Source organism: Leptodactylus fuscus, chromosome 6, assembly GCF_031893055.1.
Source record: "Leptodactylus fuscus isolate aLepFus1 chromosome 6, aLepFus1.hap2, whole genome shotgun sequence".
Taxonomy (NCBI): domain Eukaryota; kingdom Metazoa; phylum Chordata; class Amphibia; order Anura; family Leptodactylidae; genus Leptodactylus; species Leptodactylus fuscus.
Window position 1 is genome coordinate 48,980,842 of NC_134270.1, and position 12,328 is coordinate 48,993,169.

General features: G+C 36.5%; 1 protein-coding gene across 1 annotated transcript; it reads right to left on the reverse strand.

Moving 5' to 3' along the window:
• Positions 1-6,743: 6,743 nt before the first annotated feature.
• Positions 6,744-7,864, reverse strand: LOC142209997 (olfactory receptor 10A3-like). The gene is made up of 2 exons (XM_075279030.1): positions 7,818-7,864; positions 6,744-7,710 (listed from the first exon to the last, which is right to left on the reverse strand). Exons 1-2 carry the CDS (start codon positions 7,862-7,864, stop codon positions 6,744-6,746), a joined length of 1,014 nt encoding a protein of 337 aa, XP_075135131.1.
• Positions 7,865-12,328: the final 4,464 nt, after the last annotated feature.

A 12,328-nucleotide genomic window follows, 5' to 3' on the forward strand; every position in this document is an offset into this window, starting at 1 on the left:
ATTTCGAGGAGTCGTCTTATCATTTTACTTTACTCAAGAAGGCGTGTGTATTTGAGTAAGAGTTGTTCATGATTACTTGAAATGTTTCTCCTTGAGACCTCAGTTAATTTCTGGGCAAAACACTGAGACATTGTAGCATTTCTGAGATGTCATTTACTTTGAGACTACATTGCAAGTCTCTGCAACCATGAGAAAAACATCAGTGAAAATGTGCCATTGTTCTGATTATTTTGCCCATAAATGTTTAATAGATCCATTCATGGTCTTGTCATACACTATACTAACATCGCTATTGGAAATGTAGAGACAGAACCAGCTTGTCTATATACCGTAGGTAGCCTCTGAGGTTCTGCTTCTTTGTGGCAGATATTAAAGTCAACACTTCTCATCCTTACATTGAGTAGTCAATAATAGGAAACTTGCATAGAGCATAAAGACTCCACTGGTTGAGTTAGGGGAATATTTCCAGTAATGCCAAAGTTGATGGCTTGTAGTAACTGATGCTGATGTATACTATTTTGTCACTTTGAACATTCATTCTATTACTTCGATCTGAAATGCAAAAAGTTTGTTAAAAGAAATCCAAGTTAATTCACAATCTTTTGAATATATTAAAAATTTCACATTTTATATATTAAAGGGGTTATCCATTTTTATAAAAATATGGTCCAAATAACAGGATGCACCAATACGAAACACTTCCTAATATATCCCCTGTTAGAATTCAGAATGTGATTTATTTTCAGGTCATTGACCTCAGCACTGACGTTTCATCTGGAAGCTCATTAATCCCCCCCCCCCCCGTGGTGAGCAGTTCAAGCAGAAAACGAAACATTACAGCTTGTGACCTCATATTACGTGTGATTTCATTGCAAGGGAGAGTGGAGAGGGTAGGGGTACACAGAGAGTGAGAGCAGAGATATGCGTCATGGGAAATGATTCACTGCATGTACTGTAAATAACAGTGATACAAGGGACAGCAAGTAAAATAAAGCCAAGCAAATGATGCACAAGAGGAGAGTGAGTGTTTAGCAATAGTGTAAATCTATTTGCAGATAATTTATGGAAGCTGGATAACCCCTTCTTTCTGGTCCCTGTGTCAGTACAATCCTCTTTACAGCACCAGATGACCTGCGATCACTTGCACAATTCTGTCATCAGTAGTTCATTTCACAAATATTCTTAAAATATGTTGTAGACATGAATTGCCTAAGGTTTGTTGTAAAAATGGGAATCCTTCTATAAGCCAGAGGTGGAGACTTGGAAAAACAGCAGTTCTTACTGTAAGATATTCAAGTATTTTGTAGGGGTCTTGGGAGCCAGAGTTGCTGTTATCAGCTGATTGCCACTATGGTTCTCAAATTAAAGAGGTTGTTTGCAAATTGACAACCCCTTTAACAATAATGGTGCATTGTTAAAAAGTGACCACTTCACTACAAATAAAGCGAAAGGAAATGACTATTTCTGGTATTTTGTATACAATAAAATCTTCAAGATTTATTTAACATACCCATAAAATCCATCATAGTGAGACATTCACTGCTTACACATTACAGATGACGACTGTTGTATCCTTTTGCCTTATGTGTTCCACGCTGCTCTACACCAGTATACATTTCCTTAGATGTTAGACAATCTGTATGCTGCTAGGAATAATATTGATAATGTACTTTGACTAACAATCCTGTCACATGCTTCATCTAGTAAACCTCTAACATGCTCTAATCTACAGCAAACAAATCAGAATTTCTATTTCGACTGGGATTCTGTTCCTTTTGCAATGGATATACTGGTTTAGCAATAACCCTGCATCGGAAACAGATTTACATATTCCCCATATTTCTTTTTAGACAAGGTTGCATCCAACTGCTGACTTATAAGACTTTTAGCAAATTATCCAAGATAATAAGTGTGATGATAATAATAATATTAGAATTAAAATTTTTGCAAGGCTTCAAAAATATATGCAAGAGTGTGTAAGAAAACAGTCAAATTATTTCATCTTTAAATTTTGTGTTGAAGTTTTTGTCTCAGATCATCTTGCTAGTATCTTTATCTGGATTTTTGTTGAATACAAAATCTTCACCTGCAAATGCCGTAGTAGGTACTTTGGCTGACATTCAACAAGCCATATATTTATATTATATAGTGCACCTCGGGGAGGATTCCCATGATATCTATCCTTAATATGAAAACAGGAAATAGTTGTTTTTATTATTATTATTCCCATTTGGTATTTATTCTAAGTAATGGCTGAGAATCTCTTTAGGGATAATGATTGTGTTTGAAATGTTCTTGTATTATTTAACATTTCTTAAAGTTATGTTGTGCCAAATTATAATTGTGACATCTCATGGTTTGTGAAGAGATTTATATCTATTCATAAGTACAGAGTCCATACTGCCCCACTTTTTCTTTGCAGAAATTTTGTTAATTTCCACGTTTCTTGCACCTTCAAGTTCATATGATCCCAAGTGCAGACTGAGAACTGAGTAAAATATATCCATAAATAAAGTGGCCTATGGTGAAGGGATTTGAATTTTACTTATAAAGTACTGACCATTATTCTTAGCATAAATCTGTTATGCCAGTTTCCATTTTTGGTCTAGTTCTTACAAAATGGACATACCACAAAGCTATAGAACAGGGATTTATTGTCCGGGTCTGAAGAACCAAAAAGTGTCAGTAAAGTGACACCTACTGTAAATAAAATTGTTAGTGAGAAAATGAAAAAGTGAAATGAACATTTGAGTTTTTCAAGAACAGAAAACCCAAAACTTTTATAAATTTAATAATTTCTTTCTAATCACTTTTGCTGTTTTTTTTCTACTCATATATCCCTCTAATTTTTCCATCCTTAACCCCTTCCTGCCGATGGCACTTTTTGACTTCCTGACCAAGCTCGATTTTTCAAAACTGACATGTGTCACTTTATGTGGCAATAACTTTGGAATGCTTTAATTTACCAAAGTGATTTTAAGATTGTTTTTTCGTAACACATTGTACTTCATGTTACTAGTAAATTTTGGTTGATATGTTTTGTGTTTAATTATGAAAAAATAGGAAATTTGGTGAAAATTTTGAAAAATATGAATTTTATAAAGTTTGAAATGATGTGCATTGCATACAGATAGTCAGACCGCCAAAATTATATCATAAATCTCATGTCCCAGATCTCTGCTTTATGTCGTCATCAAACTTTAGTCACCCTTTTAATTTTTACGGACATTATAAGGTTTACAAGTGAAACAACAATATTCAAAATTTTCAAGAAATTTCCAAAACCCATTTTTTAAGGGACTAATCCAGTTATGAAGGGGTTTTGAAAGACCCTTGTATTAAAGCCCCCCATAAATCACCCCATTTTCAAAACTGCACCCCTTAAATAAGCCAAAACAACATATGCCTAGTAATTTAACCCTATAAGTACTTAACAGGAATTAATACAAAATGGAGGTGAAATTTTCAAATTTGATTTTATTTTACTAATATTTTCGTTTAGCCCTAGAATTTGCACATTCACAAGGGGTTAAAGGAGAAAACGCACCCCACAATTTGTTAGGCAAGTTCTCCCGACTACCATAGTACCCCACTTGTGGGTGTAAACTAATATATGGACGCACCGCGAGACGCAGAAGGGAAGGCACACCAAGGAGCTTTTAGAGGGAAGATCTGGCTGTGAGCAGTTTCAGGAACCATGTCACATTTACAAAGCCCTTGAGGTGTCAAAACAGTGGAAACCTCTAGAAAGTGACCCCATTTTGAAAACCGCACCCCTCAAAGAATTCATCAAGTGATGTAGTAGCATTAGTAACCCAGAAGTGAATGTGTAAGCTGTGCGGAGTAAATTGGGTACACCAAATCCCATTCTATCTTCCCACTAGCTCCTATGACCCGGACGGGGAAGAGGGGCATTCTGGGGGATCAGCGCTGGTGTATTATCTCTCATAAGCTCTAAATATGGGGGGTCCCCTGATAACGCTCGCACAGCTTATACATTTCCTTCTAGTCGCAGCCACTTATGTCTTAATGATTTGGCGACTTTTAGGGTTTTTGTCTTCACATTGTACAAGCTAGTTTTTATTTGTATTTTCTGGCATGTGGCCATATGAGGGCTTGGTGTTTGCGGTATTAGATGTACTTTTCAATGCCACCATTTTGGTGCCTGTAACTTATTGACTACATTTTATTAACTCTTTCTGGGTGGGATGTAAAAGGAAACATCAATTCTGCCATTGCTTTTTAGCATTTATTTTTTTTCCCGTGCAGCGTACACTATAAGTAACATGTTACCTTTACTCTGCAGGTCGGTACGGTTACGGCGATACCTCATTTATATGATTTAATGCGTTGCTATTTATGCAGAATAAAATTCAATTTAGGGAAAAAAATCAATTATTTTTGCATCGTCATTTTCTGAAAGGCATAACGTTTTTATTTTTCGCTAGACAGAACTGGTTGAGGGCTTATTTTTTGCGGGAAGACCTCTTCCTTTTATTGGTACCATTTTGGTTTTCATCTGACCATTTGATTACTTTTTATTGAACATTTTGTAAGGGAAAGGTGGTGAAGAATCATTATTTTGTGTGGTTTTCTATGGGCTTTTTTTACGCCGTTCGCCGTTCGGGTTAAAGAATGTTTTAATTTTATTGTTCAGGTTATTACGGACGCGGCGATATGAAATATGTAATGTTTTTTTCTTTTTTTCTTTTACATAATAAAGCATTTTATATGGTGAAAAAGGGATTTTTGGGGCTTTATTTATTTCTAATTTATTTAAAACTTATTTAAACTTTTTTATTTTTACTTTTTTCTAACTTTTTTTTTCTGTCCCCTTGGGGGATTGAAGCAGTGATCGGCTGATCACTGCTTCAATAGAGATACGCTGCAATACACGTGTTACACGTGTATTGCATTGTATAGGAAGCTGTCAGGCTGACAGCTTCATTTACGGCAGGATCAGCCAGGTGCGAGGACGGGGTAAGTGATGGGGCAGACCCAGGGTCACTGATCAGACCCCGGGCTGCCCCCTACGAACACCGGCACCCCCCGAAACCGGCGCGGGGGGTACCGATCGCCAACATAACAAAGTGAAACCCCGGAGATGTCGGCGGTCATGTTGACCGCCGGCATATCAGGGGTTAACACCCGCAATCGGACCCGGTTCCGACCGCGGGTGTTACAGGGTATAGTCAGCCGTGTATTGCGGCTGACACCCGCTGTGCATGGTGCGCACACAGGTTCTGTGTGCGCACCATGCATCCGCAGTAATAGTACGGCGGTTTGCGGGAAGCCCTTCCCGGCAGCGCCGTACTATTACGGCGCATGTCGGGAAGGGGTTAATCCCTGTACTTCTTGAACTTGTATTCTCCTTTTTCCTTTTCTTATCTTTATTTCTTTCTTATTCCTTCTTTCTTGTTCGTCTTCCACATCTTCATGTTTTTGTTGTTTTTTTCTTCTACCATTTTCTTATTCCTTCCTTCTTTATTTAGATTAATTGTGTGAGAAAAAAGACTCCGAACTATGTATTTTATAATTATGTATTTGGCCTGGGTGTTATTACCCAGGCCAGACTTGTCATACACAGTATGCGTGGGTGGGTGCCTGATGACAAAGCCTGTTTAATTACAAGAGGGATGCTGAACAGCCTTGTAAAAACAGACTTTATGTGGTGTCTTGCCTAACCCTAGTAGCATACCTGTGCTAAACTCATTATCCCAGCCTGGGGGCATCCTGGATTTGTGGATTCAGAGCTCTTTCAAACAACATCCTCTAGACAAGTTGTCTCTGGTTCAAACTTCAAAGGGGATATGGTTTTCTGATAATATTTGTCAAGAAGGACATGCCACGGTAAATTCCTTGGGGGAGCCAAATTGACCCGAATGCTCAGTCTAAATTTGCTAGTGTTGAAAGCAGGGGAAGGGTCCAGGCACTGAACTCATTACCCAAAATGATGGATGGAGGTGTCATCCTTGGTGTGCACACAATGGGGACCTCACCACAAACTCCATCATACTATTGGCCTGACCCTATGATCCTCTGGCAAAGAATTAAGACTGTTATTTAATTATTTGGTTTCATGAATGGAGGGTTGGACATCTTCTCTAATGACATCATTCTGGAAAGAGACTGGGCAGAGATATATTGTTTCCCATGAGGCAGCAGGGGGAATTCTACTTCTAGAAAGCATAGAAGGAGACTGAGAAACTTACTGATTAAGTATGTGCCCTGATGCCTGGAAGACAGGCTTCAGAGATTTGTTTGGTGTTATATCTTTTCTAGATTTTATTCTATTTCATTTTATGTATTGTATTGAACTGTAACTGTATTTTCTTGTCCACCACATATATATTTATTTCTGTATATGTTAAATGGCTAGTACTGACCCACTCAGGTTAATAAATATATAAAATTTAGAAAGCTCATTTTGTAATATCCTATAAGGCCCGGACACACTCACAGGGTGAGAGTGGAAAGTAAGGAAGAAGGTGGATCGCCAGGTGTGCCAAAGTGGCTTTGGTGAGGCGGGATCCTTCACAATTTGCCTTCTCTTTTTAGTCCTCTTCTGATTTCTTGGGATTTACTTCCTTTTTGTGCCCTTTATTTCAGTTTATTGTTATCCTTGTCTTGACTTTACTAATTTGTTAAAATTGTGTAGTTTTTACATTGATAAAACTGTGGTTGTGATGTGAAATGCACTTACGAATACTAATATTCTTTGTAAGATAAAAAAAAATTTTTTATTATGGCTGAGTTTCTTTAATATTACACATAATTTTAACAGCACATTTCACATCATTATTTCTTAAACTGTATATAAAGGGATTTAGCAAAGGTGCAATAACTGTATACATGAGTGATATAAACTTATCTGCATCTGTACCATAACTAGACTTGGGCCTCAGGTACATTACACTACCAGATCCATAGAATATAGTCACCACTATGAGGTGTGACATGCAGGTAGAGAAAGCTTTCTTTATCCCTTTTGCAGAATGGTGGTTTACAATTGTCCAAATGATTTTTATATATGAAGCCATTGTTAATAAGAAAGTACCTACAACAACACATAAGACAATTAGAAAAGTGGTAATTTCATTAAATTTTGTGTCAGTACATGCCAAGGCCACGATGGGTGGAATGTCACAGTAGAAATGGTTGATTTTATTGGGTCCACAAAAAGGTAAGTCAAACGTAAGGGATGTCTGTATAAGAGAAACTATAGAACCAATGAACCAGGAGAACAAGATAAGCTTAAGACAAGTGTCTCTTCTCATAACTATGTTATATAATAATGGATGGCATATGGCATAATATCGATCATATGCCATGGCTGCCAACATAAAATATTCTGCACTCCCTACTAGTAGGAAATAGAACATTTGTAAGGCGCATTCATAGATCGTGATAGTTTTATTATCCGATAGAAGGTTTACCAGCATTTTCAGTGTTATAGTTAAGATGTAACTTATTTCCAAAAATGAGAAGTTGGCAAGAAAAAAGTACATAGGAGTATGGAGGTTTGTACTGATATTATAGAGGACAATTGAAAACATATGTGCAAATAGAGACATACCAAAGATACAAAGAAATACAGAAAATAGGAAATTCTGCATTTTAGGAACATCAGAAAATCCTATAAGAATAAATTCTGTTACCATGGTTTGGTTTCCTCTACCCATATCACTGACCAGTGACAACCTTTGGCTTCTATAACAAATACAAACTACATGACATAATTGAATTTGTTTTCTTATGTAATGCATCAGTCTGCTTAAAATAATATTTTGCAGTATGATTCTATCAAATGACCTCACTTTGTGTCTTGTCTTGTTGTGACCATAAAGTTAACTGAGGTGGTCATAGGCAATCATGAAGACAGAAGGCATTATGGAAATGCTTTCTACTAAGGTTGGACAACCCAAGCTTGATCAATAGGATGATGACTGACAATAATTCATATGTGTATTGGTAAAAATGGAAGAAGGAGAATTTAGATAGGATTGGAGGACTTGTGCTTAAATTTGAATACAGATAAGTAGAAAAAGCACATAGACTAGAGGGAGTTACATTTGTAAAGGGTATTTGTCGGTGCCCAGTATTAAGCTGTAAGCCTATAATTATAAAACAACTTAAAAAGTGACATATTTCTTAAGATGACTCCATGTAGATGACTTGATGATGGTTGATAAAAAAATCTTTGAACTATGCACATGAAATTCTGAATTCACCATGAGCAATATGGTGGATGGTATATCAGATTCAATCCAGCTTTCTTGTGACCACAATTAACAAGTTAGGAAAGGAACGACAAAATTTTTCAACAAAGTAAATGTTTCCTGTAGAACATAAAAATATATCTCATTACTTACATAACGGTGAGACTTTATTTTGCAAAATCCTCATTTGTATAGTATGAAATTCCATAGTTCCATACTCTTGATTTAGGACGGCTAAGTGCACTCCATTTTAGCTTTCTCTATGGTTTTTGCAATAGTTATTTGTATTATGACTTATAACTAAAGGTAGCGGACACAATGATATATTGGTACAAAGAAACGTAGTAATGTCATTGCTCACAATTATTTTTGGAAATTACTTAAACATTTATAATCATAAATTATCTTTAAGATTCTACAGAAGCAAATGATTTATACATTCTGTTTTTATGAATTAGTAGTGGGTTTATAAGCTAAACGTTAAACTATATATCTTATAATACCACAATTTTTTAAATAAGACATGGACCACAAATCCCAGTATCATATCAAAGTATTACACATTATATATACTATTCTTCTCCGCAAAATCTAGTTAAACAAGCAAGAGGTTTTTAGTATACACTTTGATCAAGGAACATAAGACCACTAGCCACTTCACGGTCACCTACTTTAACTTAGCGGGTTCCTTCTCTACTGAGTGTAGTGCTGCATATTGATCAACATAGACCCTGCAAAGAGGGTAATCCAGCAGCCCAACAGCACTCCTGTTACCAGGCTAAAGCCCCAAGCTCTGGACCACACCATACCACAGGCACAGCAACAAACCAGTCACATCCCGCTTGCAGATTTCAAAAATTTCATTTTAATAAGGGGTAATGGCTTGAGAGCTGGAACAGTGGCCCAGAACTGTGAGGCACTGTATCCAGTAGAGTAGGGATTCACTACTCTGAGGGTACCGTGAAGAGGCTAGTGGGCTTATAGTGGGCTTATACACCAAAATGTATACTAAGAACCTCATGTTCATGTTGTAGACTTTGCTGAAGAACATACATCAATGTATGATATGGGAATATGCCGTTCATTTTTTTTCTAAAATGGTTGTTACAGATCTTATGATAGTTTACACTATATTTTATAATCACAACTTTTATTCTTTACTACCATCTCTAATTCATCTAATACATCTGAATCAAAGTTTCCATCAGTCTTTCAACTGTCTTCCCCTCCATTTAATCTGACTCCTCTTCTTGCAACTTCTATACTACGTAAACCAGAAGACTTGGAGAGAGCAACACCTTATAACGGGATACAACACAAAAAAACATTCTTCATTCAAATTCATTCCAAAACTACTGGTCAAAGTGAAAAAACACCAATATTTCGGCATGAATCTCCTATTGTAAAGTGCTCCAATTTATCATCCAATCCTCGATCTTCCTGTAATAAATGATCTTTTCTATAGGTAACTTAATTTAAAAAATGGTATTGGTTTGTTCCCAAGTACAAATAAATCTTTGCAGTTGACATAGATGCACTCATGGTTCACATTAAATAAAATATATTTTGTCTGCCAACTCTTATTTGACCCAAATAGTTAACAACCCATATTATTACATAATTTTGATAAATAAAGGAAACCAATGACAAACCTTCTTTTATTCAAACATAAAGTAAAATGTTCCTGGTTTTAGGATGTAGAATAAATAATATCCATCTGCATGAAACAGAAACATTATATATTGGAGAAACAAGCAGACGCTGATATGTGTGTTTATTAGTGTTAATTATTCTCAAGGTTATTGACACCAGTGTTTATTTCTGTGCAACACATTATTATCGAGATGTCTCCTGAGTGCTAGACAAATTTAAATTGGACCTGTCCATTGTGTATGATATTCAATATGATAATAATGTATGGAAAATTAATGTTTTATTAGATAGATGTGTCTTCCTTGATTTAATACACTGGAATAAATACGAATCAAAGTAAAGGAGTAAAGGAGTCCCCTTATTGACTGGTGAGAAAAAGCCTTAATGAGACATTTTTGTGTTTTGCACACGTGTTGTTTCAATGGCCCTAATATTTGAAATTGCTGCTACCAAAGTGATTTAGTCTTTTTTTAACAACCTCTAGGTTAAGACCTTTATTGGAGAGGTACTGTGGCTTCAGATGATCACAATGGCAGATTGGGACAATTTTCGGTTGATGATTGTGGAATGATTGCATTGTATCTGGCCACCAACTTAATTCCATTTTCCTTTTGGCTGACAATTTCCAGTTTGGGAGATTTGGTCTCATTTTGTACATAAATGCCTCAGATAGGAAAGGAAATTGACACCTTTAAAGGGGTTTTCCAGGCAGATTTTAAAAAAATAAAAATAAAATAAAAAATAAAGGTCTGTTAGTGCTAGTGATTGGTTAATATGTACACTCATATACCTTTAGCAGTGTTTGGAGTGATTTTTTGGTGTCTCTGGTTACTGCTGCATTCTCTCCCTTTGTTTACCAGGTGTTAGCTTCCAGCTGTGTTGCTTACTGTGTAGCTTCTACACTAGTTCCCTCTCAATTAGCCTCCTCTCCTCTCTCACTTTGTTGCAAAACCCTCCAACTCACTAAGTCTAGCCCTTCACACCCTCACTGTCTCACTAAGCCTAGCCCTTCCAACTCTCACTGTCTAGCAATCCAGCCCATTTCTAGCTCCTCCCATCCTTCCTATTTCACTAGATCTATCAATCCCACCCATTACTAGCCTTTCTTGCCCTCCCCCGTCTCCCTGGCTAACATATTCTGCCAACTGCTGGAAGACAGGGAGGAGCCATCCCCAGACACAGGAAGGCTTAGTAAGTATTGATGGGGATAGGGAAGGGAGAAGAGTGATGGTGATGTCTGGTTTTGGAAGTGGTGAAATGGAACATAATTGGTTTATCAGGAAGTGTCCCTAGGGTGGTCACATGACCAATCCAGGGATATCGGTAATTGTAGATTTTTTTAAATTGAAGAAAATTAGAAGTTAGGTGGGTGAGAGAGTTTTATTTAGGGGTTAATTATCAGTTTATCCTGGACAATCACCTTAAAAATAGTGTTCTATGGTCCTCCAGTAGTCGAATGGCAAGTTTGAAAGAATATCTATGCTCCCTTTGTAGTATTCCCAAAATATGGTCTATACCAGTCTAAGGTTCAATAGCAAGGCTTTTATTGGCTGAGAACACAGGTTGATTGTTTTGGAGTATAAACCTCTTCATCAGACCTCACTGACATGATATACATGGTATACTCACAAATAGGAACTTTTTATACACAAACCAATAGACCATGCAACGCAAGGTTAGTGTTCAACATACAAGCCACAAAGATAATTCTGTTGAAACTTAACCTTGTGTCACATGGTTTGTATAAAAAGTATCTGTTTTCTCTTTGTCTTTTCTCTTTGTCTTTCGTTTTTTTGGATTCAATTGCGTTACATGGTGTTATAAAAACTGGTAGGCAAAAGAGACAACAGGTGAAGTACTGAGCCGAGGTCTCTAAGAACATTGTTCTATTAATGAAACGTTAATGAAATTTGAGTCCTGGATGATATTGATATTTTTCATTTTTACTCTGTTTGCAATGTTTTAAATCTGTCATTTCTTCCCCCCTCCTCCTCCTCCTTCTACTTCCTTTCTCACCTTCATTTTATTTTACTTCTTATTTCCTCCTTATCTTTTCTTTATCCATGCTTTCTCGGTTCCTTTCATAAAACACTAGTAAGAAAGTACATGCAGAAGGACAGCCATTGATGTCAAGGTCGGAAAGGGGACACCAGGTCCTGGTTCTTCCATTAGGTGCAAATACTAGTTATGGTTATATTGTTTCAGCTCTCAGTGTAAAACATGCTTAGGTGCACATAGAGAGGCTCATCCCTTTAATCCATATATTAGGAAAAATACAGCATTCTTTGTGTGAACAAAACTCCAATTTTATTAAATACTCCAAAACAGATGATTTTTTTGGTCGTGAAAACCTACATCAGATATCTGAAATTGTACATACATTACAGCAATGGATGGATAACAATAAATATCAATTATTGTTGTATCAAATAAAGAACATGTACTGATAAGGACCA